The following is a 26,898-nucleotide window of genomic DNA, read 5'->3' on the forward strand; positions in this document are numbered from 1 at the left end:
AAGTGTCTTATTTATGTAGTGCTGGAATTTTCCATCCTGGATATATCAATAATCAATGTCTCATTTAGAGCCCTAATCTAACAGTTTTATTTACATTTATTTAGTCATTTTGGCTCATTTTAATTTCAAGTAGGTGATTTCAGTCAGATAAACAATGTGTAGGATCCTTGGTCCTTCTGTGGCAAAAAAAATTCTTTCTGAACTTGAATATTATAATTGTGCCAAATTTGTTTCCTTGGGCTTCTTTTGGTTTTGTTGTATTGTTTTATTTATTTTGTTTTTTATTTCAGGGAATTCCAGGATTCACTGGTAATATTGGTTCACGTGGTTACCCTGGCAGGCAGGTGAGGTAACTATATTTATACTTTTCCTTTTATGTTCCTTTGTATTAATGCATTGCACTTTCTGATTTTCAGAGTTAGTGTTCAAATAATAATTGGTTTACTTTTATTAAATAATGAATTACTCATGGCAAAATAATTCAAAATCAAAATTATAAAAATCCTCCAGAATTTTACTGTAGAAAGTTATGTGTAAAATTGGAGTAGAGTTTTTAAACATGTATGATGTGATACAGTGGAACCTTCAAAATTAAAATGCCCAAGGGTCTAATAAGATTTTAAAACAATCCTGTGGCTGATTTTACAATACTGCCACTGACTAAAATGAAGTAATGGTAAGAGTTAAGATTGGATAACAAGTATTATTTTTTAATAGCAGAGTTATAAAAACTTGAGAGTTTGATAGTGCTATATATGCCACTACCAAACAGTTTTATCTGAAATGAATTCAAGTCTTTGTATATGGTTTTGAAAATTCATTCTAATTATTTCATATTTATTTCCCTCTAATTTATAACTTTATTTCTTGTAGACTACTAACAGAATAAATTTTCTTTCATAGGTTTTCATGAAGGCTTACTCTTGAAATTGATTATTAATTTACCATACTAAAAAACTATAGTTATAATATCTTTTTTATTCTCAAGAATAAGGGAAATAGAAATGCCAAAAAGTAATCTATAGTTAACAAAATTCCACATTTTGGGCCTTTAAAAATACATGGAAGGTATTGTATATTACAGTCTTACCACCAAGTGATGATTTATGTTATCTGAAACATAAAATATAAATGCTCAAGCATATGAACATTGATCTGAAGTTAAAATGTATTTTTTTTAATTATGGGAATATATTTTAGATATTTTAACTAGAAGTGTTTTAAAAGAAGACAATTTTCCAATGAGAAATAATTTAATTAAAATTTATTTTTTATATCTTGTAATGTGTGTTAATCTACCTTGTTTGGCTGTCTAAAAACATATATATATATATATATACATATATAGTGCCTCTAAATATATATATATATATATATATAATATATATATATATATATATATATATATATATTAGAACCTCTTTTGGTTCTGAAATGCTAAAACTTCTTGAACATATATAGTCTTCATTAAGTATACCTAGTTCTGAATTTTATACTTGTGAAAAATGATACCTCTTTATGTACCCATTTCATTTTATTTATCAACAATGCTTTCAAAATACTGTAGTATGATGATGATGTCTTTTGTTCACACTAGGGTGTAGCTGGACCAGAAGGTAATCCAGGTCCTAAAGGTATACGAGTAAGTAAGCATTTTCATCATTTTGTAAGCGTGCTTGCATACAAGTAGGATGAAATATATAAAATAGTTATCAGTTTCACACTTGTATAGGAGCTTTGAATATAATGCCAGTTTAGCCTAAAAAGAAGTTCATTTGTTTAATAGATACATTCACTGTTAATGGCAACAGAAAGCACTCTTATAGTAGTTTTACATCATTCTTTTCTATACTTTCTGGCTCCTAGCATGTCTGGTGTGTTAGAATATACTCTATAGTATAATTTATATATGAAGTCTATAGACCTAAGAAATCATGATAAAAAATATGAAGAGGAAACAAAATTCATATTAATTTCAAGGCTGAGATAATATGATGCAAAAACTATCTGGAGTAAAAATATATATATATCTGAAAAGAAGAAAATAAGCTTATCATATCGAGAATATACCACTGTACTTCTAAACCGTTAAGGAGTTTTGTTAGTCACTTTAAATCATTAAGGGAGTAAAAATAATTACCGTGATATCTTATGTAGTGTCCTACACATTAAAATCAAAGATAGTCTAAGAAAAATTAAAAAGTAAACTAAAATTTTTGTTTTTCAAAATTTTCTGTTTTTAATGGCAAGTTATTTTCCAGAATCTACCTGCATGCCTTATATTATCTAAAATGCCTTTTTGAAATAAAGCATAATGTATTTTACACAGTATGTGCTATAATGATGTCTTTAATTCCTAAATATTTTCAAATACTTTCATATGTATTTTCTTCTCTTATTTTGCTGTCAATCCTGTGAAGGAATTTTACAGGTGAGAAAAGAGTAAGCTAAGGAATTTACATGACTTGGCAAAGTCATAGCTAGCTAGAAGTAGACCCAAAGTCTTTTCACCTTTATTCTGTACTCTTACCTCTATTTCATACTGTTTCTACTCTTGCATTAAGTGAAAATATAGCGGGGACAAGTCATATGTTTTTTTAATTAGAAACTGTACCAAAAGCACATATTGACTTGGATCCGGGAAGAAGATATTTTAGTGGTCAAGAACATGGACTTTGGAGTTAGAAGGACCTGCGTTTTTGGTTTTTTTCCTTCATGTAAAAATCCTATTAGATAATGATAAGAAAACTTGCAATTAAGGTAGTTATGATAACCACCTGACCTTAACATTCTTTTTTTGTTTGTTTGTTTGTTTATTTATTTATTTTGAGAGAGAACGAGAGAGCACGAGCAGAGGATGGGCAGAGAGAGAGAGCATTCTAAGCAGACTCTGTGCTGTCAACCCAACGTGGGGCTCAGTCTCACAAACTGTGAGACCATGACCGGAACTGAATTCAAGAGTCTGATGCTTAACCGACTGAGCCACTCAGGTGTCCCCTTGAGCTTAACATTCTTTTTTTTTTTTTTAATATGAAATTTTTTGACAAATTGGTTTCCATACAACACCCAGTGCTCATCCCAAAAGGTGCCCTCCTCAATACCCATCACCCACCCTCCCCTCCCTCCCACCCCCAATCAACCCTCAGTTTGTTCTCAGTTTTTAAGAGTCTCTTATGTTTTGGCTCCCTCCCTCTCTAACCTCTTTTTTTTTTTCTTCCCCTCCCTCTTGGACTTCTGTTAAGTTTCTCAGGATCCATGTAAGAGTGAAAACATATGGTATCTGTCTTTCTCTGTATGGCTTATTTCACTTAGCATCACACTCTCCAGTTCCATCCACGTTGCTACAAAGGGCCATATTTCATTCTTTCTCATTGCCACGTAGTATCCCATTGTGTACATAAACCGCAATTTCTTTATCCATTCATCAGTTGATGGACATTTAGGCTCTTTCCATAATTTGGCTATTGTTGAGCTTAACATTCTTAAACCACAGTGCCTAGCATATAGCATGCATTTTCTTTGCAGACTCTTTCATTTTATTGGAATTTGAGAGTCTCTTCTGTGCATTAGCTAGTACCACCAAGACACTTATTTGGCACCGTGCAGTTTTCTCTTACTGTGTTTTCTCATCTTGCTTCAATGATTCCTCTATTTCGAAGTTCTTCTTTATGTCACGATATGTTATACATCCTTTTGCACTATGTTAGACATCCTTTTGTTGCTTTTTTTCATCTGTATGGAAACTATAGTCTGGGTTGTAACCCTTTTTAAGTTGTATTTTTAGGTTTTGACAGCAGCTTCATAAAAACATTTTTTTAGGGGCAGCTGGGTGACTCAGTCAGTTAAGTGTCCGACAAGCTCAGGTCATGATCTCATGGTCTGTGAGTTCGAGCCCCGCGTCGGGCTCTGTGCTGTCAGTTCAGAGCCAGGAGCCTTCTTCAGATACTGTGTCTCCCTCTCTGTCTGCTCTTCCCCCACTCACGCTCTGTCTCTATAAAAAAAAAAAGAATAAACATTAAAAAAAACATTTTTCAAAATAACAAATATAATTTCTTTTCTGATTGATTTAATTGATTTGGTTCCTTAATTTTCCTTTGTGAATACAGGAGGAATCAAGAAGTCCATTTCTTTAGGCTTCCTATTCACAGAGGTTCTCAAATGTAGACTTTTAACATTAACTTCAAATCCACATTTGGTTAAAAGGACAAAAATCACAAAAACATGCTGACAGGATTATAAGAGGTTTTTTATTTGGTTTGTATCTTGTTATTGCACTATACCACATACTATGTACTGTAAATTAATATTTTTATAAATCATGTGATAAATGATCTTTTGACTGGCAGCATTATTTAATTTCATTTTGTGGTGTTATAATTACTTTTACATTAAGTGCATATGTTTAAAATAGACCATCACTTTGTAATCCTCTTTTGGCAATTCTTTGTATAATAATATGCAAGGTGCCTCAAATAATAGAAGTATGTAGGGCCTCTCCTGACCTTTTGGTGGCACACTGGTGACACAAAATTGCCTCTAACTGGATATAAAAACTTCAATCTAAAACGGAAAAGCATATATATTATTATTTTTTTAATGTTCTTTATTTCATTACACACTAAACTGTAGTTTAGGGACAGAGTCTTGAGAATGATCACAACCCCGTGTGACTTTTTTGGTGGGTGCTGCTGACATTTTATATTCTGTTAGAATCAGCATAATAATTCTCAGGAAACCTTTATGAAATACCTATTTAATTATTCATTAAAATCTTTAATTATAAAATGTTTTTTCACCTTATTCAGGCTATATCGAGTAGAGGTCTAACTTTCTCTTGAGTTTTCAGTTGATTTCTTAGTTCAGTGATAAGTGTATACCAGTTAAGGTGTCTGTTCTTTTTATTTATAAGAGAAAATTCAGTTGTATGTATTAAAATAAAAGTTAAGTCTTTTTAAGCTTGAGGCTATCTGTAGCTGGTGATTCTGAAAATAATGTTTTGGAATCATAATCCAAGCTCATAAGCCTTCAAATTTGGACCATTGAAAGAGCCTTCTAATAGATTTTCCTACAGTCACTGTTTCTTGCCTCAGACATATTCTATATCCTGCCAACAGATTAATATTTTGCAAGTACAACCTAACCTAAGGTCACTATCACAGTCCTTTAAAGGCAGTAGCTTCCAGTTGTCTAAAATATAAAGTCTAAAACTCTTAGCTTGAAATTTAAGTTTCGCCTTAATGTACTCTCCAAACTATCATACACTTTACCTTTTAAATTGGTAAAGAGATTATTTACCTCTTTACTTACCTTTAGGTTATAACTAAAGTATGTTAGGATAAAGTACCTTGCATTGTTATATATAAATACCCCTTGGTTGTCTGACCAATTGGAATCTTCTTTAAGGTACAGTGGGTTTTTGCTCTTCTCCAAAGCATCTCACAAGTATAATGCTATCTGTTACCATTTACAGACACTCCCTGAAATTCTCTGATTCTGCTTTCTGCAATTGTTCTGCTGGCAGTGTTCTTTCTCCATCCTGTGCTTATCAGGATTTTAGCTACGCTGTAGTCCTATCTCAGGTGTCAGTATCTTTTGAAAACTTTTTTGACTTTACCTTCTGCCACATTGGAATGGATCTCTTCTTCCTTCATGCTACTTAGTATCTTTTGATACTTCCATTCTGCCTTAAATTTTAATTATATATTTTTCTGCCCACTATAAAATTCAACGAAAGGATTTGGTCTTGATTTTCATTGGCCGCTGTGTCTTAAGTTATGTTCCCTACTTTTTTTTTTTTTTAATGTAAAGATTGATCTGTAACTTCTGGAAGGAAGGTGATAAGGCAAAGGGAAGTTATTTATTCTGTTAAGCCTAATAGTTTCACACTATTATGGAATAATTTTATTATCTCTATTTGAAATTCCTTACAGGGTAAGTATTCAAATGAAAAGATTATTTGCTTACTTTAAGGGTTTTATTGGCTCTCCTGGAGAAGTAGGACAACTGGGACCTGAAGGAGAAAGAGTAAGTCCATTTCCTTCAAATATTATTTCTAAAGTGATATGCTTATGATAGGACAACAGAGGTCATAAACACATCAGATAGGTAATCTTATTGTGTGAAGCAAACCACCTTTTAAGAAAAACCACCTACCAGATATATAATTAGATTCTCTTGAATTTTACCGAATTTGTTTTAAGGAAATAAGGTGATACAAATATATATGGTTAGATTTATTTGTTTTTATCTATCTATTTGTAAGAGAACATGCACAAGTTGGGGGCAAGAGAGGGGTAGAGGCAGGGGCGCCTGGGTGGCTCAGTCAGTCGCACATCCGACTTCGGCTCAGGTCATGATCTCACAGCTTGTGAGTTTGAGCCCCATGTCGGGCTCTGTGCTGACAGCTCACAGCCTGGAGGCTGCTTCGGATTCTCTTTCTCTGCCCCTAACCCACTAGCATTCTGTCTCTGTCTCTCTCAAAAATAAATAAGCATTAAAAAAGAGAGAGAGAGGGGTAGAGGGAGAGAGAATCTTAAGCAGGCTCCATGCCCACTGTGGAGCCCATCATGGGACTGGATCTCATGATTGTGAGATCATCACTTGAGCCAAAATCAAGAGTCGACACTTAACCAACTGAGCCACCTAGGCATCCCTGGTTTGCTTTTTAAATTTAATTTTTAAAAAATGAAAATTGAAATATTAAAATATCTACTTATGAAAATTGTATCTGTAATTCATTAGTATTTAAGTACAAACTTTGACAGGTCTTGTACTTTACAATACAATGTATAGTAAATAATTCAGCTTCAGAAGATATATTTTTGTTTAATAATGAAAGATAGCTGTTCATAAATATAGGCTCTTGTGAATAAAGATAAAATCTTTGCAAAATGGTTGTTATCTTAGAACAATTAAGTACAGAGTTTTGGTATTCCAACTTCATCATGTCTACTTTTCAGTACTGTTCAGTGATTTCTATTGCATTACTTCATTTGTACTGTCAGTATTCACTGAAAAAGATAGAATTGAATAATATTAGTATATTATCATAAGGTTTGAAAATATAGTCATATTCAGAATTTAGCATGTGACTCTGTTATTTGTAGACATGGTGGTTAGGCCAGAGTTTTCATTTCTGGAAACTGGTTTTTGCAAATGAAAGTAAACCAAATTATTCTTTGCTAGATGACTTTTTCAAACATACAGTCAGTTTGAGTGAATTATATTACATTTTCTTGTAATGACTTGTGAATTTCCTGACAGAGAAGAAATATTCAGAATTTAAATGTGCTGTTGTGGCAATCAAAATGTTCATTCTTCTTTGGTGAGATGCGGTGAAGATTTTCCCTTGATGAAAATGCAAGTCATTTCTTTCACTTGCAGAAATATCTTCAGTGTAATCCCACAACTAAGCTACCTGATTGTCATGTGATACAGCAGACTTAGAGTTCATGTTTCCAATCTGTCATGCAAAGAATTGAATGCTTCTCATTCACCCAAAGGAGTATATACAGTTTACATTTTTATTACTCTGTTGCACATGATACAATCCTTTCTTGGCCTTTAGACATGAACTTATTTCTAGTTAATTATATAATAAATAAAGGAAAATTATATGTCCTTGCAAAATGTTATTTTCTTGAATTTGAGGATCCTGTCACTGACCATCATTAGGCACACTGCCTGTAATCATACTCACTAGTTTTGACCAGTCTATATGAAAATATTAAGACCTGTCTCGTCATAAATGTAAGATCATTTTGTGATATTATGGCTATCATGGGTGCCATGTCCTAATATTATTTGGCTACTTCAAAATTTTCATTAAACTATGAATGATATAGCTAACTGGGTATTGTTATTGTGTTATAAAATGTGTACGTGTAGAGAAGAGAGTAGAGAAGAAGTGTAGAGAAGAGCAGGAAAAAAAAAAAAGTATAATGTTAATCCCTTCCAAAAACAAATAGAAAGAATTCCTTCCTGAAAGTCAGTAACGTGTGTATGCGTGTATATATATGACAAAGCGTTTATATAATTTTGTCTGTACTATCCTTAGGTTTCCTGCTGAGATTTAGTGGCCCTACTAAAGTTGTAAGAAATAATTACCTTATCTCTTAAAAAAAAAGGTTGACTATATTATGTAAAGATGTATAAAGTCTTAATGAAATGAGTCCTATTGCTCACCCGTGCTTTTTGAGAAGACATTAGATGAATTTTATCAAACACTGTTGAAGTGAAAGTGGATGGATTACTGCCACCAATGATATCCTCTAAGTTATCTCTAGGTACCTATAAATCCCATGCTACATGCTTTTGGCAGATTTCTTAGTCTCTAAGGCTTATAGGTAAGTCTAAGTCTCAAGGTGATTATATAAGTGAGGGTATTTTAGAATGCAAGTTACAGAAAATCCCAACTCAAACTGGCTTAAAAATGAGGAAATTTTTAATGATGATGGTAACGATAACAACAAATGATTTACTGGGTCGTTGTATATATCCAAGGCACAGGTAATAAGAGCAGAGCCAGGATTTGAACACAGATGTTCTGGCTCCAGTGCTTGAGCATTTAAGTATTAAGCCCTACTACTTCTTACATAACCAGAAATCTATAGGTTAGGTGGGATGTAGGCACAATATGATCTTTAGCACAGTGATATCATCCTCTCTACTTTGCTTCACCTAATGTTGGCTTTATGCTAAGGCAGGTTTCCCACCCAGTTGCAGAACTGTCAGCAGGGGCTAAATGTGCTTTCATTTATGTCCAGTCGAAGAGGTAGGGAGAGAGAAAGGAGGTTATTGTCCCTTAGGTTTTGGAAAATAAGACCTTCCTGTTTATGCGGTTGTGTGCCTACCTCTGGACAAAGAACTATCACCGGAGGAATGGTAGGATCCCATTTGGAAGTACAGATAGGATGCATTCCAGAATAAAATCAGGCTTCTGTTATGAAGAAGAAAAAGAGCCACTTCAATTAAATTAATATATTGAAGCTTTTCTGAATGTCATACCAGTTTAGAGAATAATTCAGTTTTCTCTTTGTGATACATCATTAATTGATGTTTGAGAAAGAAAAGATCTGTAATATCTTATTCATTTATTCAACAAGTGTTTACTTTTGACATCTGTATATTCTAGGGTGTTCCTGGGATCCGGGGAAAGAAGGGTCTTAAGGGAAGACAGGTAATTCAATTTTTATTTTTTGAGGTTCCGTTCAGAGCAATATAATCTAATTATATGCATATTTCTCACCTATATAAATATGAATGTAGTTGTTCTTGTTATCCACAATATATCTCATTCAATAGAATTTAACTTTTGCCACCTTAACAGTTTATCAAATAATATCTGAGATTATGAAGGAAAATTTAGATTAAAAAATAATGAAATATAACACTTTTCTAACCATTTAATAGATCAGTGGGACTTTTATCCCTATTACAAGAAACTAAATGTCACAGAAAATACATGAACAATTTAAAATACTAATGATATCACTATTAACCCTCATATTTTACAGGTTTTAAGAAAGAACTAGTTTAGAAACTAGTTCCCTGCAGCTTCTTATATTTTCAGATTTTAAAAAATCAAGGAAAGTGAATTTTGCCAGATATAATAATTTCAGAGATGGGAGAAAATTTTGACATCATCCAACATCCCCATCATTTAACAAAGGAGAAGACTGTGATTCAGGGAAGCATCCTTACGTTATCCTGGCTGAGTTAGTTTAGCTAACTAGCCACCTCCTTTTCACTTGTGTTGTTTTACTGCTATCCAGAGGTATTTATTAGGGTAACACTTTCTGTGCTACACTGTGTTCTCTAGTCTATTAGGAAGGAAATTGGGTTTTTCATAACAACTTTTCTAAAATTTTGGTATGTATAAAAAAAGGCTTGATAATAATTGTAAAAGAGAACAAATCTCACCAGAATATTCATATCCTTTTAAAGCATTTTATTCTCAAGTTTTGCAGTATTTCTTGATGGTAGATTAGAATCGCTATTAACGTCACCGTTATATAGGTGAGGAGAGTGAGGCTCAGTGATGTTCAAAGACTTGCTCAGCATCACGTAGATAATGGTGGTAAAACCAGGAATTTATCTCAGCTTCTCTGAATATAAACCCAGGATCCTTTTCCTTACTCCTTAGGTATTTCTGCTGTCTGCTACCCACACTGCTTAGAAGAACATGATTAATTTTTTCATGATATTTGGCCAAAATGTGATAAAATTGTTTTAAAGTTGCACTTTAAAGATTTCAATTTATTGAGGTCCCAGGGTGGCTCAGTCGGTTGAACATCCAACTTCAGCTCAGGTCGTGACCTCAGTTCATAGGTTCAAGCCCCACATAGGGCTGGGCTCTGTGCTGACAGCTCAGAGCCTGGAGCGTGCTTCACATTCTGTATCTCCCTCTCTCTCTGCCCCTCCCCTGCGCAGGCTCCATCTTTCAAAATGAATAAAGTTAAAACAAAAATTCAATTTAATAAGAAAAGCTTACCAAACTGTCAAGAAATTAAAAATAAGCCAGCCATTTTGTTTTCTTACATCTATATTCAACTTTAAAGCTAATCTTCCAGCATTTATTGTTACCATCACCATTTTTAGTTCTTAAGCACTCTGATAAATATTCTATATACCATCTCATTTAATTACACTCCATTACACTGCAAAATGTTATTTCTTTTTGTTTAAGTCCTCGTATATACCCCAACAGAAATACCTCTCTAATTATCATGTGCAAATATCTATCTAACTGCAGATTTAGGCTGTCTCAAAATTGACAGTAGGTGAAATTTATCTTCCTTATTCTTGTCTTCTCCATTCTTCATCTTTATTTTTTTCCTTTTTTTTTTTTTTAAATTTTTTTTTCAACGTTTATTTATTTTTGGGACAGAGAGAGACAGAACATGAATGGGGGAGGGGCAGAGAGAGAGGGAGACACAGAATCGGAAACAGGCTCCAGGCTCCGAGCCATCAGCCCAGAGCCCGACGCGGGGCTCGAACTCACAGACCGCGAGATCGTGACCTGGCTGAAGTCGGACGCTTAACCGACTGCGCCACCCAGGCGCCCCTATTTTTTTCCTTTTTTCTCCTATCAAAGTATGACATTAGTGAAAGAATGAATAAAGTTATTTATGGTTATTATGTAAATTACTTCTAATGCTTCCACTGTTACCTTACCCATTAGTAATTATATTATAAGTGTAGTTTAAGACAAATTAAGTAATCTGCAATGGTGGAATTTTAGGCATTGTTGAGAAAATAGAGTATTTTCCCAAAGCCCTTGTAATATGCCACTTACATAGCTACCAACTTCATTTATTAATATGGCTGGATTTCTGTGGATATTAACTTTATCTTGAAAATGTATTGGTAATTTTTAGTTTCCTACTCTATCATGAGCTATAAAATTATCCATGGAAATTTATAGATAGCTTCTGGTTTTTTACTCTCTAAAGAATTATAAAATTATCCCACAGATGCTATTGAATTCAAAAGAGAAGTTCAAGAAAACAGTGGAAAAATAATGAATGGAGTGATTGCGGGGTTGATCTCACTGTTCTTTATATTATAAAATTTGTAAAATTTTATTCCTTTAAAAACATATGCCCTTGTCACAGATTTAGATCCTTGGGAAAATTATATTTGAAAAACATATGTATCCCATTTTTCCTAAACAGTGTTTATAGTAGAAAATCTGTCTGGTGTTGTAATATGTCATGTATGCTATATGTACTTTTTCTTGGTTTTACCACTAAATTATTTGGCCATGTTTATGAGGAAATCACAGTACTTTAAGATACAGTTACAGCCGCAAGTCAAATTATGCCAATGCTGACCTCAGACACTGTTCTAGAATAGTATCTTATGTATAAATGCTCCCCTATGTTCTGTTTATTACAAGTAAAATCATCTTCAAATAGCTTTGACATTAAATAAGGGCAAACGTATTAGCATGGGATATTATGCATCATGGGAAACTTTATTTCAATTTAGATTATTAATGTTCCATGAGAAGAATGGTTACTTACTACTGTTTTAATAGCAGTGAAAGGAAAATACCTTTTGATGATGTGTCCACTTTCTGGTGTGGAAAATATTAGGTGTGTGGAATATAAATATGGCCATTTTTTCTTGGTAATTGATTAAATTATGTATAATATTTGTTATTATTTATGAAGTTGATATTCAAACACAGCTGCAGAACTAAAGCATCCCAGGCCACCATAAAGACGATGACAGAAATCTATATGTCTGAAAGAATATAACAGAAGTCGTAGAAATACTGAAATCTAAAAGTACCTGTATCTAAGAAACTTTTGGCTATGCATATGTCAAGGATTGTTAATTCAAAATTTCTGCTGACTTCAGAGCTATTTAGAAGTGTGGGTTCATGCTTTGTTAGGGTACTGCTATGTGGATCCCATATCATTTCATTTATGATTATTAGTATTAACATTAGAAGATGTACTTTATTATAATTATCACTCCCCTTTAATTAATCTGATTATTCTTTCTCTGTGTTAAATTTTCTCATTTCCTTAAATTTTAGGTAGATAGAAGTATGCAGTCTTACAAACATAGAATATGATTCAGTTTGAAGTAATTTTACAATGTAATTTGTAGAAAACTAGTAACCCTTTTTAGATAATTCCATAACGTTTATGGGATATTTTACACAGGTTTTTAAAGTCTCTGAAATTATGGCCAGAAGATGATAAAATGAATTACTTCACTTTCTGTACTATGTATGGTATGAAACACTTTGACAGTCAAAATAGGCATAGAAAACTTCAAAATCCAAGTTTAGGCCTTTGTAAATATTAACATGACCTTCTTTGCACATCTGAGTCAGTTTCTAATTTATATACCAAAGCTGTGTGTTTGATATAAACAGTTTAACAAAATGTTAATATGTATATCTCTCTCTTATATAGAGAAATCATATGCTATATACATATAGCACAGAAACATAGAGAAGTAGTAAAAATCCTATCCAAAATATTTCAGTGATATAGTAACATTATTGAACTTAGGCTCAGGAGACTTGCTATTCTGCTACTGTAGCTTGTTCTGCCAGCCAAATCATCACTTCTTTTCCTGAGTAAACACTGACTATGGAATTAAGTTGTTATGAATCAGCTTCCTTAGCGACATCTGTATTTTTTTAATGAAATGATAGACTTACAAGTAAGAGATATCTTCTCCTAAATAGTATAAATATTATACTAAAGCTATTGAAAATGGACACATTTCAAAATAACATATTATTTTGGTTGTCCAAGAGTTATTTGGTATTTAGCTTCATACTGCTATTTTTAAATTTAGTGTTTAGGTTAAATGTTATCTCATTTTAAATCTTACTTCCCAGAAAATTTCTCCCCAAGTAAAACGTTGTCTTTATTCAGTATTTATAGATTGAGTTGAAATTTATAACACAATGTGTTTTTGTTTTTTCAACCAGACAATGTATGAAAACTGATTTTGCTGGAAATTGGGTATATTTTAGGACCAGAGTATATAAAAGTAGTTATATTAACACATTTCAAGATCCTAGTAAAAGGTACTTACTAATAATCATTACAATTATTTTTGAAGACCTCATGTAATCAGTTACATATTAGTCAATATTTGTGTACTCATACTTTTGGCTATTGAGATATTATAGCTCTTACCTCTTTCCTTCCTCTTACAACCCCTACATATTACAAATCAAAAAAGTTAGATCAAAATCCTTATTGTCAGTTATGTTACAGGACAGCTATGGGGCTGTAAGTGCTATTCATCCATTCTTTTTGCTATCTGTGGGTATAACTTGAATTCATCTCAGGTTCTTTCGGAAGAGATCTCCACAGGTAGTACCACAATCTACAAGGTAGTAGATGATCTTTATTGGTCAAGACTCTTAAATACCATAGAGCTACCATTCTATTTTATATGCTTTGCTATCTATTTGAAAAGCTTCTTGGAACATATCTGATGAGCCAGATTCTTTAGAAGCATCAGTTATTCACTGATTTATAATAGAAAAAAAGAACACTGTTAAAAAGGGAAGGCAGGGAGAGGTTTCATATATATTTGTCAACATCAAATTTTATATGTACTACCCAGTTGTAAGCAGCTTCCTTTTTAACTCAAAGTTTTCAGACTTCGTTCTGTAGTACCACAATCAGGAAATTCTATAGTTGCTTTTAAAGAAGCATTTTACATGGCTCCCGGACCGATTTAATCAGTAGTTTCTTTGTTGTACTAAGTTGGTTATGCAAATTTACATTACTCCACAGAGCTAAAATATTTATGCTAGAACTGACTTGTCGGGATTGAAGATAAACATGAAATTGGAGCTGGAATTTACTCTCAACAACGCCTAGAAAATTGTCAAAATATAGAGACTTTTCAAAGGAGTTTTGCAGGCCTGATTGGAATAGATTATAAATAATCAAATCATATTACATTAAAGTTTGACAAAGAAAAAGTGTACTTAGTTTTCTTCCTATGAAAATCAAAATATCATAGTCTTAGAATAGTAGACAAAATAACACCCGTAAGCTACCTGGACTTCAGAGATGTTTACTTTTCTAACTATAGAAAGAACTGTCTCCTCCTCTTTTCTCATACATCATCTTGTTAGAAGAGTCTATTTAAAGTAAACTGTATTTTGGCTTCTAACTCTAGTGTTAGAATTTCAGAATATAAAATCCTTCTGTTAGACATCTGTTATTAGTTTCTATCCTTAGCCCAGGATAGTCTTAAATACGTATTGCACAGTAGTGTCTCAGATACATACATTTTATCAAGAATTTGGAGACAGTATTTTGTCTGAGGAAAAGGTTGTAGTTAATTTGATCCTAGAGAAAGTACTACTGTTGCTAGAGCATTCTGAAAAATTGTTATTAATTTTTAAGTGATTCTGTCGCTTTTAAGAAAAATGTTTTTTTCTGATTTTTACTTACTGGTTGTAGTCTATAGTGACTATATTTGGCTAACTATAGCTTGACAAGATGTATGGAAGAGACAGGACTTTGAATTGAACCCACCATTCAGGTTGGGATAGGTACAGAGAAGAGAGACACTCAAAGAACTATAGCTGGTAATTTGGGGGACGTCCAGGCAGAGCATGATTTCATAGAGATATAACACTAACAGGTGAAAATTCAAGCAGGCAGTTATTTTCAGTGCAGATAACATAAGGGAAAACTCAGTCTTGTAGGTTATCAAAGTCAGGAATGTGAGTGCAAATATGCCCACAGGGGTTGGCTTGGGTTCAGGGACTGTGTTCTTGGTGTTGAAAAATGGCAAGAATAAGGTGGGGTCCTTATGAACAAGGGAGAGAACATAATGTATACCAAAAGTGCTTTGTGGACACAAGAATAAGGCAGATTGCAATTCCCACAACTGGAGTACAGATGATACCCAATCTTTAAGAACAACAAAACAGATGGGGCTCCTGGGTGGTCCGGTTGGTTGGTTAGGTATCTGACCACTGATTTTGGCTCAGGTCATGATCTCATGGTCATGGCATTGAGCCCTGCATTGGGCACCACGCTGACTGCAAGGGCCTCCTTGGAATTCTCTCTCCTTCTCTCTCTGCCCCTCCCCCACTCATGCTGGCATGAGTGCACTCTCTCTCTCTGTCTCAAAAATAAATAAACTTAAAAATTTTTTTCATGTTTTTAATTTTATTTTTGAGAGAGAGAGAGAGAGAGAGAGAGAGACAGAGAGAGACAGAGAGTGAGCAGGGGAGGGGCAGAGAGAGAGAAGGAGGCACAGAATCCAAAGCAGGCTCTAGGCTCTGAGCTGTCACCATAGAACCTGACCCGGGGTTCAAACCCACTGACTGTGAGATCATGACCTGAGTCGAAGTTGGATGCTTAACTGACTGAGCCACCCAGGCGCCCCTTAAAATAAATAAATAAACTTTTAAAAAAAAGAACCACAAAACAGATGACAGAGGGGAAAGAGAAGAGAGGGGAAAAAAAACCGCAAGAGACTCTTAATGATAGAGAAAAAAACAAGAGTTGACAGTGGGAGGTGGGTGGGAGAAGGACTGGATATGTGATGGGTGCTAAGGAGGACACTTGCGATAAGCACTGGGTATTGTATGTAAGTGATGCATCACTGAATTCTACTCCTGAAACCAATATTGCACTGTATGTTAAGTAAGTAAAATTTAAATTAAAAAAAAAAACGGGGAAAATAAAAGAACAAAGTAGGAACATGAATGAGAATTGAGGCCCAGATCATCACTAGGATAACCATAAGCCTGACTTGATGTTCAATTTCTGAGGATTGGGCTAGAACTCCTTAAATTCCTACCAAAGTTTAAAATTAGTTTTAGCCAACAAGACATGGTCAACCCTTGAAATGTGGATCAAATTGTCCTACCTGTGATGAAAAGGAAGGTGAAAAGAAAGGGGGAAAGACTGTATCTTCACAGAGTACGTAACATTCTAGCCTTTTCCTATAGTAATTGTGCTTTATTTTTGAACGATTTAAAAATATCATGATTTCATGGTAATAATTATTCATGTGTAGAATGTGTAGAATTAACTACCAGGTTTTATTTTATTGTTTCTAATCCTATACAAATTAGTTTGATCTTCTCTTTTCAACGCTTAGTCTTGGGAAAAGTTGAATTTCTGTTTTTGTTGGTAATGTCTGTTTAGTGTATATGTCTTTATAATATTTCTTATTTATCTCTACTTTAGATTGAATATGTTGTTTCTGAACCATTGTTTTCTGAAAAGAACAAAGTATGTTCATAGTTAACTGTGGCCTTTAACAAAAAATTTTTGCGTTGCTTATATTTTTTTTTAAATTCCATAAATGTAGTCATTAGTATTTTATGGTTATTTTGGTTCCCATATTTTCCTAATTATTTTGTATGCAGTATTTTTCCAATTTCTTTGTAAACAACTAGGGAAATAATCATTTTACGAGATCGTGTAAGCTGTAAGTTTTCCACTGTTTTAAGATATTTAGACATACTATCAAGTATAGTACCTACACTCTAAAATATTAACACCAAACATATATGCAAGCATACTAAGTCTAGAATAGTTCTTAGCGTTTGATAACTACCATGTTTGATAACAATACCATTGTTAGACCCAGGCAAGAGAGAAACTTGATCTGGGCTCGGCACTTTTGAGGACCCTGTACATCACAAAGAAAGTAAATGTATTAAAAACAAAACAAAACAAAACACATGAGTGGTTCTGTCACTCAGGACCCAGCAGTTAGCACTGGAGCAATATGACCGATCATCCTAGACCATCACTCTTGTTACTATGTATTATCTATTACTATATAACCTGTTACTCCAAATTAGTGGTTTGAAATAACAATTATATATATATTTATTTAAATATGTATTATTTTTCAGAGTTTCTGTGGACTGGGAATTTGGGAATGCTTTATTTAAGTGGGTCTAGCTTAGGGTTTCCCATGAGGTTATAGTCAAGATTTGGGGCAAGACTACTATCATCTGAAGGCTTGACTGGGGCTGGGGGATCTGCTTTTAAGGTGGCTTACTTGCTGGCCAGCCACATAGTGCTAGTTGCTGGAAGATCTCATTTCCTCTCCATAGGGACCTCTCCACATGGCAACTTGAGTGTCCTCAGGACATGGTTGTTGGCTTGCACCAAAATAAAGTGGTCCATGAGAGCAAGGTGGAATGTGTAGTGCCTTTTATGACCTAACCTCAGAAGTCACACTGTACATCTATATTCTGTTGGCCACGTGGGCCAGCCATGATTCCAAATGGGAGGGGACTACACAAAGGCATTAATATCAGGAAGTGAGAATCATGGTGGTCCATCTTTGAAGCTGTTTAGTGTCTTCAGGCCTCAGAGAAATTCTTCTCCATTTCTGTGGCCTATAATCTCATGTGTGAATACCATGAAATTAGTAGGTGGTCCACTGCCAAAATTAGAGACAGAAAATGCTCAAGATTGTGGAGAGGATTTGAGCCGGCCATCGAAGCACCTTGGTAAAAAGAAAGATGAGGGATGCCTGGGTAGCTCAGTCAGTTAAGCGTCCGACTTCAGCTGAGGTCGTGATCACGCGGTTTGTGAGTTTGAGCCCCACGTTGGGCTCTGTGCTGACAGCTCAGAGCCTGGAACCTGCTTTGGATTCTATGTCTCCCTCTCTCTGTGCCCCTCCTCTGCTTGTGCTCTGTCTCTCTCAAAAATAAATAAACATTAAAAAAAATTTTTTTATAAAGGAAAGATGAATTAATTAGCTTAGCTAATTCTCCTTTCAGTATGAATGCAATAGAATCCTGTATAATGAAGTACTGTTTCCTGATAATGCAGACTTCTGTTTTCTTCTTTCTTTTTATGTTACGATTTATGGTTTCAGAGGTAATAACGTTAGTGCAGTATTTGCAACAGCTACACTTAGAGACTGAAATATTTTATTTTTTTTTTTTTAATTTTTTTTCAACATTTTTTATTTATTTTTGGGACAGAGAGAGACAGAGCATGAACGGGGGAGGGGGAGAGAGAGAGGAGACACAGAATCGGAAACAGGCTCCAGGCTCTGAGCCATCAACCCAGAGCCCGACGCGGGGCTCGAACTCACGGACCGCGAGATCGCGACCTGGCTGAAGTCGGACGCTTAACCGACTACACCACCCAGGCGCCCCGAGACTGAAATATTTTAAATTATTAAGCAATTCATATTACTCTTAAATTTGTATTTCATAACTATAGACACAAATTTCATGAAACATAATAAAAATTCTTTACATTAGCAAGTAGATGAATATGAAATGCTAGAATGAAGTTTTTAAAATATAGATATTTAGATTAAATTTTTAAAATGTTAAGTGAATATAAAATTTTAATTTAACTAATATTGATAGTAATTATAATTTGCAATAGAAAATAAAAAGCCATAGAAAGTCTTCAGAGATGTGATCTATTTAAGTTTTTAAAATCTAGAAACAATGCAAATAGTCTTATATTGAACAATACCATTTAGTAAAATTTGCAAATTGGACTTTATACATTCTCTATTTAAAGATTTAATTACCAATTTTATTAGCTTTCTATTGCTGCATAACAAATATCACAAGCTTGGTGGCTTAAAACAGCACCCATTTATTTCCTCACAGTTCTCTGGGGTAGGGAGTCCAGGTACTACTTAACCCAGTCTTCTGCTCAGGGTCACAAGGCTATAATCAAAGTGTCAGCTGGCTGCAAGATCATCTGGAGGCTTGTCTTGGGGAGAGTTCCCTTCCAGCCTCATTCAGGTTGTGAGAAGACTTCATTTCTTTAAAGATGTGGAATTGAATGCCCTGGATTTTTGCCGGCTCTTGGGTATAGGCCACCCTTAGGTCCTATGGAGTGTCCACGGTTCCTAGAGTTCACTCACAGTTCCCTGCCATGTGGGCATCTCCAACACAGCTGCTTACTCTATCAGGCTCACAAGGGAAGTTTTTAGTTCCGGGCTGCTAAGATGGAGTCTTATATAGTAGAACATAATCACATCCGTGACATCCCACCAGCGGTGCTGCACTCTATTGGTTAGAGTAAGCCAATCATAGTCCGACCCACACTCAGAGGGTGGGTATCACATAAAGCATTGGAATCATTGGATGTCACCTTAAAGTCTGTCCACTATATTGACCAAACTGGAAATAAGCAAGAAAATTGTTCACAACTTGAAGAAATCAAATGAATTTCCTGGAATGTCATATTCTTTATAAAATAAAATTTTATAACTGATGAAAACAATGAAAATGGAAAAAATGGAAAAAAAAGAGAATTATACACAACACAGAAGGAGCAGTGCAACTCTGGCTTGCCCATTAGTAGACAGTTACTATGTTGATGAAATTGGCAAATGGGACAAGAAAGGGAAAAACTCAAGCTTCCCTATGGACAATAATCCTGGAAAATGGTTATTAAATCCTTTGGCAGTGTGAATATATTTCTAGGGAAGCACAATTCGATTTAAATTAATGGTTATAATTTTCCACTAGGTAAATATGAGAGAAAATCTAGTATTGCATTTTATAACAAATTCTTTCCAGTGGAGAAAGAAACTGTAGAAACTATCTTTTGTATTCTAAGTTCAAAGACAAAGTGTTTTGTCACTATTGTTCCATGTTTCACTATGAGTCTTTTAAGATAGGTTTTTGACGATGAAGATTTGTGGCTGCAAACTTTTAGGTTCCTAATTTAAGGAATACAGACCCTCTCCTGGATTAAAAAAAAATCATGCGTGTAATTGATAAATTCCATGCAAAATACAACTGATAAAAAGGAAACAATGGCATTTTTAACAACATAAAACATTGGCATGATGTTTTTTAAAATAAAATGTCCAGTACATAGCCAAATATAATTATGGTTTTTTTTGTGGTTTTAGCTGTGCTGTATTTCATTAAACAGGAAAGTGTGTCTAGATTTAATAGGAATTATTTCGGAAATTGATGACACAATGGTCAACATGTACAAAGGACTAAAAATTATAAAACAAATGATCTCTGTCTAGACTAGAGAATTAAGAATGAAGTGAAACATTTAATGGGTAGCGAAGTGAGAGGAGAAATGGTACATAAAAATTTTAAAAGTAGATATTACTCAGTTTAATTAAGTTGTTTCAGGGGCAAAGTCCAGTTGAACACCTAATATTTATTATATATTTTGTTGAACTACCAGGAGAATAGGTAGTTGAAATTAATAAGTAACTTATTATTTATTATGTATGTGCAGGTTTTGTTCTAAGTGAAGAATTGATCTCCCCCCTTTCCCCTCCTGGGGTGTAAAAATCACTAGTTTTATGGAAAGCTGAACTGGAGAGCAGCTCCTCCTACTGGATGAGGATGGGGCCAGTCAGTCCCAGAGAGCAATCCTGAGTGAGTCCCCAAGGATGGTTTCTCTCTGCTCCTTGTTCAGACTGATTGTGTCTTCATTTTTTGTGAAAAACTGTTGAGATCTAATTCACATGCCATAATATTCACCTTTTTAAAATGTACAATTCAGTGCTTGTTGTTATATTGACAGAGTAGTGTAGCTGTCAGACTAGTTTTAGAACTTTTTCTTCACCCAGAGAGAAACCCTGTACTTGCTAGGAGTCACTGCCCAATTCTCCCTGCACCACCAGCCTTAGGCAACCACTAATCTGTTTTCTATGTCTGTGGATTTGCCTGTTCTGGACACTTCACATTAATGGAATCATGCAAAATGTGCCCCAGTCTTTATTATTTCACTGAGCTTTCTGAAAAACCTACTTATGATCTATCTAAAAAATCAATCATTTCTTCTGTTTCAGATTTATTACAGAATTTTTCCTCTACTTTTTCCATTACCTGTACATCATAAATACTTTGAAATGTCATTATTAGCTCATACTGAATAGTATGATGTATTGCCGATATGTGAGCTTGTTGACAACAGAATCTGACTTCCAAGGACAAGGAAAGCAAAATGCCTGCCTGAGCTTCAACTGACTTTGAAGAGGTTATGGCTACACTATGTTTGACTATGCAGATGGTTTTTGCATTATCCTCTGATTACAGAATAAGAAAAACTGCTTCTAGTATGAATTAATTATGTTTTAGAAATATCATACTTCTTTTTCCATTGCTAAACTGTCTTTTAAATTTTGTGCATTCATGTGTGTACTAGTGAACCAGTGATTTTGGCAATCTATTAAATAGATATTTAATAAATGGCTTGCCTAATAAAGAGATTATAAGACTTTAATAATGTACTTCAATTTTTGTTAGGCTTATAACAAATTTAAAAATGAATGTTATTAAAATGTTGATTATAATAAGTCCTACAAATCATTTTGCAAAGTAGTCTTCAAACAGAGAGCTTTAAAGTTGATAAGTCTAGTGGCAAATCTTTAGAGAAAAATTTTAGTATCAAAGTAAAAGTAACTGAGTGATTGAGTTATTTTACAAAAGACTATGTAATAAGAAAGTGTGTTACTTTACTATCCTTCATAGTTTTACAACGTAGAATCCTTCCTCAGCAGGCATTGAGGAAGTTTAATTTTCAATGGCACTGCATTTTATGGTTGCAGTATTTATGTGCATTATGGCTTTCCCCAATAATACAGTACTGAGATGATATTTTTTACCTGTTTATCATATCTTGAAATGATGAGCTAAAGTATTCAGTATAGAATAGAAGAAAAAACATGACTCTGCATTCAGACTTTCTACATTCAAATCTCAATCCTGCTCATCACTAGCGAGTACAAGTGACTTAATCTCTTTGTGTTCCAGTTTTCTCAAATGCAAAATGAGGATATTAATATTCATTAATTTGATCTGTTATGAAGATAAAATGAAGTAGTGTGTGTATACTAAACTGTTTAAAGCCCTTAGCCCATGGTAGATGTGCTATGTACATACTTAAATAACATTAGTCATTTTATTCTTTATGATGTGCGTGTAGGACCAGCATGAAATAGTGGAGAGAACTAATGGATTGGTCAGGAAGAAATCTTGATGTTCCCTCTCATTCAGTGATTCTTTATATAATAATGAACAAATGTATATCTTCTCAAATTTAGTTTTCTGTATATATTATGTGACATCTAAAATAATTTTTGCAAATCATAGAAATAGTATACTTAACAAAATCAATGAAGTATTATACAAAACAAATGTAAGTTTTTTTGCACTACAATTTAAAAGTTAGGAAATAAATATTTCCTATTAGCAAATTCCTTAGCAGTAAACAGAACAAAAATGAATTCTTTATCTATGTTGGCTTTAATGGCATTTCTTCTTTTTTCCCTGGTCCAGGGTTTTCCAGGTGACTTTGGAGACAGAGGCCCTGCTGGCCCTGATGGCAGTCCTGTGAGTACATTGTGATGGCCTTGCAATCTGACATCACTCAGATGCCCCAGCACCTACATTTGCCATCCTCACTATGACATTCACATAAGCAGCATTGGCCAGAAAGCTTTGATACCTCTGTGTACATTACAGTTTGTAATTTTTCATTGTGGGAAATAAAACAAAAATGTTCTGAGTAAATTCTGTCTTGGGGTATAATCATCAAAATTAATTCTTGTGGCCATGTTAAATGTAACTGCTTAAGTAAAATACTAGAAATATATGAACATAAGACATATTTTGGGGGTGAGGAGAAGTCTTTCATATACATGAATGTACCAACAAGCCTCATGTAAAAATTGTGCTCTCAGTGATTGCTTTTTGACTCAAACCTGTCATTGATCTACCTGACTTTTAGGTATCTATTTATAGAGAAATATTCTCCTTTGGGATTTTTCAGCTATTATTTTAAGGTTAGGGAGTTATCATTCTATAATTAAATATATTGTCAAAGAATGGTGATGGACTGTCGTTTTTTTGATGCTAGGTAGAAAAATCTAAACTTTTTTGCTCTCAAAGAGCATCTAGCAAATACCTCCCAATCTATTCCATGAACATACTCTTTTAATAAGATTTTAAGGTGAATAAGAGTCAACCACTAAGTCCGTTTAGCCTAAATTGAGAATAGTTCCTATATTTAGGTATTTATACTTAAAGTGTTAGAAAATATTTCTTTTTAATTTGCTTTTCTAAATTATGACTTTATTAGTTTATTCAGTTAATTTAGTCAAAGTTTTAGTCGTTGTGAGGCTTGGCAGATAAGAGTAGAACTGATCTCCAAAGAAATTGCTAAAAACCTGCATGATATTTTAAGTAGAATGTTTACCATCTTTTTCTTGCCCTTGATTCTGGGGAACTTTTCATTTCAAGAGTAATAAAGTAAGCATTATTGGGGCACCTAGGTGGCTCAGTTATTTAAGCATCCGACTCTCTATTTCAGCTTAGGTCATGATCTCATGGTTTTGTGAGTTCAAGCCCCATGTCAGGCTCTGCTCTGACAGCACAGAGCCTGCTTAGGATTCTCTTTCTCTCTCTCTCTCTCTCTCTCTTTCTCTCTCTCTCTCTCTCTATCTCTCTGCCCCTCTCCCACTCACACTGTCTGTGTCTCTAAATAAATAAATAAATAAATAAATAAAATAGAGAATAAAGTAAGCATTATTTACTTTTCTCTTTAATACCATTTATGTACTTGCATAACTACTGTGAAGCCATCTTATTTAATTTTTTTGTCAGTCCATTCAGTATACATGAAGTTTGTTAGAGTTGGACTTCTACCATATATGAAATGTGTCTTTTTGAAATCTACTCTTTATTTAAATATAATGCTTCTTGAAGAGCATTTTCAGGCTTTAATATCTTTAACATAGAAGAATAAACTGGATTTTTTGTTTATTCATTCATAATTCTTTATATTTTATACTGTGCCTTAATTTCAAAAAAACTTGCAAAGGCAGGTGCTGTTCTTGTACTTTGTATCATCATTACTTTGTAAATGATGTAACACTGACATGGAGTGGGTTAGGAATTACCATAAGGACTGTAATGACAAGTCCAAAAGACCACAAATCAACTGGAAAAATTAATATTGATTTAAAATCTCATTTGTTATATGCATAATTAATGGTATTGGTAATTTCTTATATTTGTGAGAAATTTTTCTTTTTTTTTTTCTTTTTTTTTTTAACATTTTACTTATTTTTGAGACAGGGAGAGACAGAGCATGAACAGGGGAGGGTCAGAGAGAGGGAGACACAGAATCTGAAACAGGTTCCAGGCTCTGAGCTGGCAGCACAGAGCCCGACGCAGGGCTCGAACTCACGGACCGTGAGATCATGACCTGAGCCGAAGTCGGCCGCTTAACTGAGCCACCCAGGCGCCCCTGTGAGAAATTTTTCAAAACCTTTTATGCATTATGACAGTTTTCATTGTGATTTAAAACAGAGCAAATGTTATTATTGCTATTTTGTAAATGAGAAAACTGAAGTGTGGAGAATCTAAATATTGTACTTCAAGAGTGGAGAGTGTTTTAAACTATCTGAAAATGTTCTTCTAACTCTATATGCTGACCACCTATCCTTTTATACAATATATAGGCTGGTTATGTCTATAATGCTGACTATTTACGGGTTTTACTTCCTTTATTAGCGACATAAAAGACATCAAACAATCTATATCCTAGGCTAGGTCATAGTCCTGGCATCCAAAAGCATGGAGCCAAGGGCATTTTTGAAGAACATAAACGTCCACCAGAGATTTGCACTTCTTAGGAGGATACAGAAGAGTAGGGAAGAATCAGAAGTTAACTGTAGAAGAGGGTAAAATTTTATTTTATTTTTCCTAAAAGTTTTTGTCTTTAGAAAACACTCTTCATAGTCTGGAATAATATTTAACCAACTTTGCACATTTCTTTTACATAGGGACTTGTAGGTAGCATTGGCCCTCCAGGATTTCCTGGGCTTAGAGTGAGTATCAACTATTATCATTCTTATAAAATATTGTGTTTAAAGCAATGTACTTCAGATAGTTACCTGATAAAGTTTATTCACTGAAGCAAACAGACTGCTATTAGACTGCTATTTCTGCTGTGTCTTCATAAATATATTTCTGTCAGTCAAGCTTATGGTTCATGACAGCGATATAAATTGCAGATATTTTATATAAATTTAGAACCATGTAGCTTAACAACCAGCTGAGCTAAAGGCATGTTTGACACACTTTTATGAACTGTAAGTAGCCTAATGAAAATAGAATCTTAAAAGCAAACTATGTATCCATATAAAAATAGGAAATATATCCATATAAAAATAGGAAATAACCATGAGCAGAGGTAAGATTTTCCCTAAAAATCAACTTAGAGCTTGCTTTAACATGTGAAGTAGGTAATTAAGACTCCAGAGTTTTATGCCATAAATTACAGCCACAATTATTTTTAGCTTGAACTTGAACACAGGTCTTCTGACTCTACATTTAAATTCACACACACACCCTGCCCCTGCCCAACCTAACTACCCAAAGGCAGAAGGTGACAACTTGACCAAAGGAATAAATCAGGAATTCAGTTATTGGAACTATAGAAAAAATCAGCATAATAAGTTTTAACTAGCCATTTGGGGCTGGCAACAGTAGAGAATTAAGAGTCAGAGAACCTGAGTTAAGTCTATAACATTTAAACTTTTCTTTTACATGATACTATTAGTATAATAATAATAATAAAATCAACAATAATATCTCACTTTTATTTAGTATTTGCCATGTGCTAGTCTTAATGTTAGGTCATTTAATTCTCAGAACAAGCCAAGACTACTCAGGTTCTGAGTGTTAGGCCTAGATTTGAAGCCAGGTGATCCAAATCCAGAGTCCAAAATCCTACCCATGTGCTACACCGCCTCCTTAAGATTTATATCACCTTAAAATGAATGCCATTTATCTTAAGAGTTTTCTTTAGGCTTCATGAGAAGCTCTATGGGCAGGTGAAATCCAAAGGACTAATTTTTATTCCTCAGAACTTAGAATAGGATCAAACCCCTAGGTGGCAGTCAGTGGCCTTCCCAATGGGGAGAGAAAGGAAGCTGGGGAAGGGAGTTGGATTCCAAAGATACTCTTTCTGCATTCTTCCTTTAACCTATCAGTTGGTTAGCTCACATGCTTCTGCTATTTTGCTGAAGTTTAAGACCAAAATTCTTAGCATGTCCAGACTATCTTGGTTCTCATCTGCACCCTGAGAACATACTTTGTACACTAGCAAAATCGTTTATTCTCAGATGCCATGCAGCCTTCCTATGATACGGCCTTTGCACTTGTTTGTCTACTGGAAACACTTCCCTCTCCTTTTGCATCTAACACTGAACTCTTACTCATTTTTCAGTTCCAGGACTTAGCACAGTTCTAACACATAATAGTGCTTAGTAAAAATAACTGTGTGTTTTTGTTTTTGTTTTTGTTTTTGTTTTGTCCTTTCTCTTTCTCAATTTACCCTTCGGTAGATGGGAAGAGATCCTAGAGAAGAGAAAATGGCTGATGATACTAACAGTCATCTT

The 26,898-nt window shown here is 34.1% G+C and overlaps 1 protein-coding gene across 1 annotated transcript in view; it reads left to right on the plus strand.

The window, feature by feature from the left end:
• The window catches only part of COL24A1 (collagen type XXIV alpha 1 chain), a 410,128-nt gene that overhangs the window by 83,820 nt on the left and 299,410 nt on the right, over positions 1-26,898 (plus strand). Inside the window, exons 10-15 of the mRNA XM_047871498.1 lie at positions 291-344; positions 1,598-1,642; positions 5,971-6,024; positions 9,134-9,178; positions 22,769-22,822; positions 25,279-25,323. Of these exons, the coding sequence (XP_047727454.1) occupies positions 291-344; positions 1,598-1,642; positions 5,971-6,024; positions 9,134-9,178; positions 22,769-22,822; positions 25,279-25,323 (297 nt within the window). The remainder of the gene's footprint in view (positions 1-290; positions 345-1,597; positions 1,643-5,970; positions 6,025-9,133; positions 9,179-22,768; positions 22,823-25,278; positions 25,324-26,898) is intronic.

This window comes from Prionailurus viverrinus, chromosome C1 (genome assembly GCF_022837055.1).
Source record: "Prionailurus viverrinus isolate Anna chromosome C1, UM_Priviv_1.0, whole genome shotgun sequence".
Classification (NCBI taxonomy): Eukaryota; Metazoa; Chordata; class Mammalia; order Carnivora; family Felidae; genus Prionailurus; species Prionailurus viverrinus.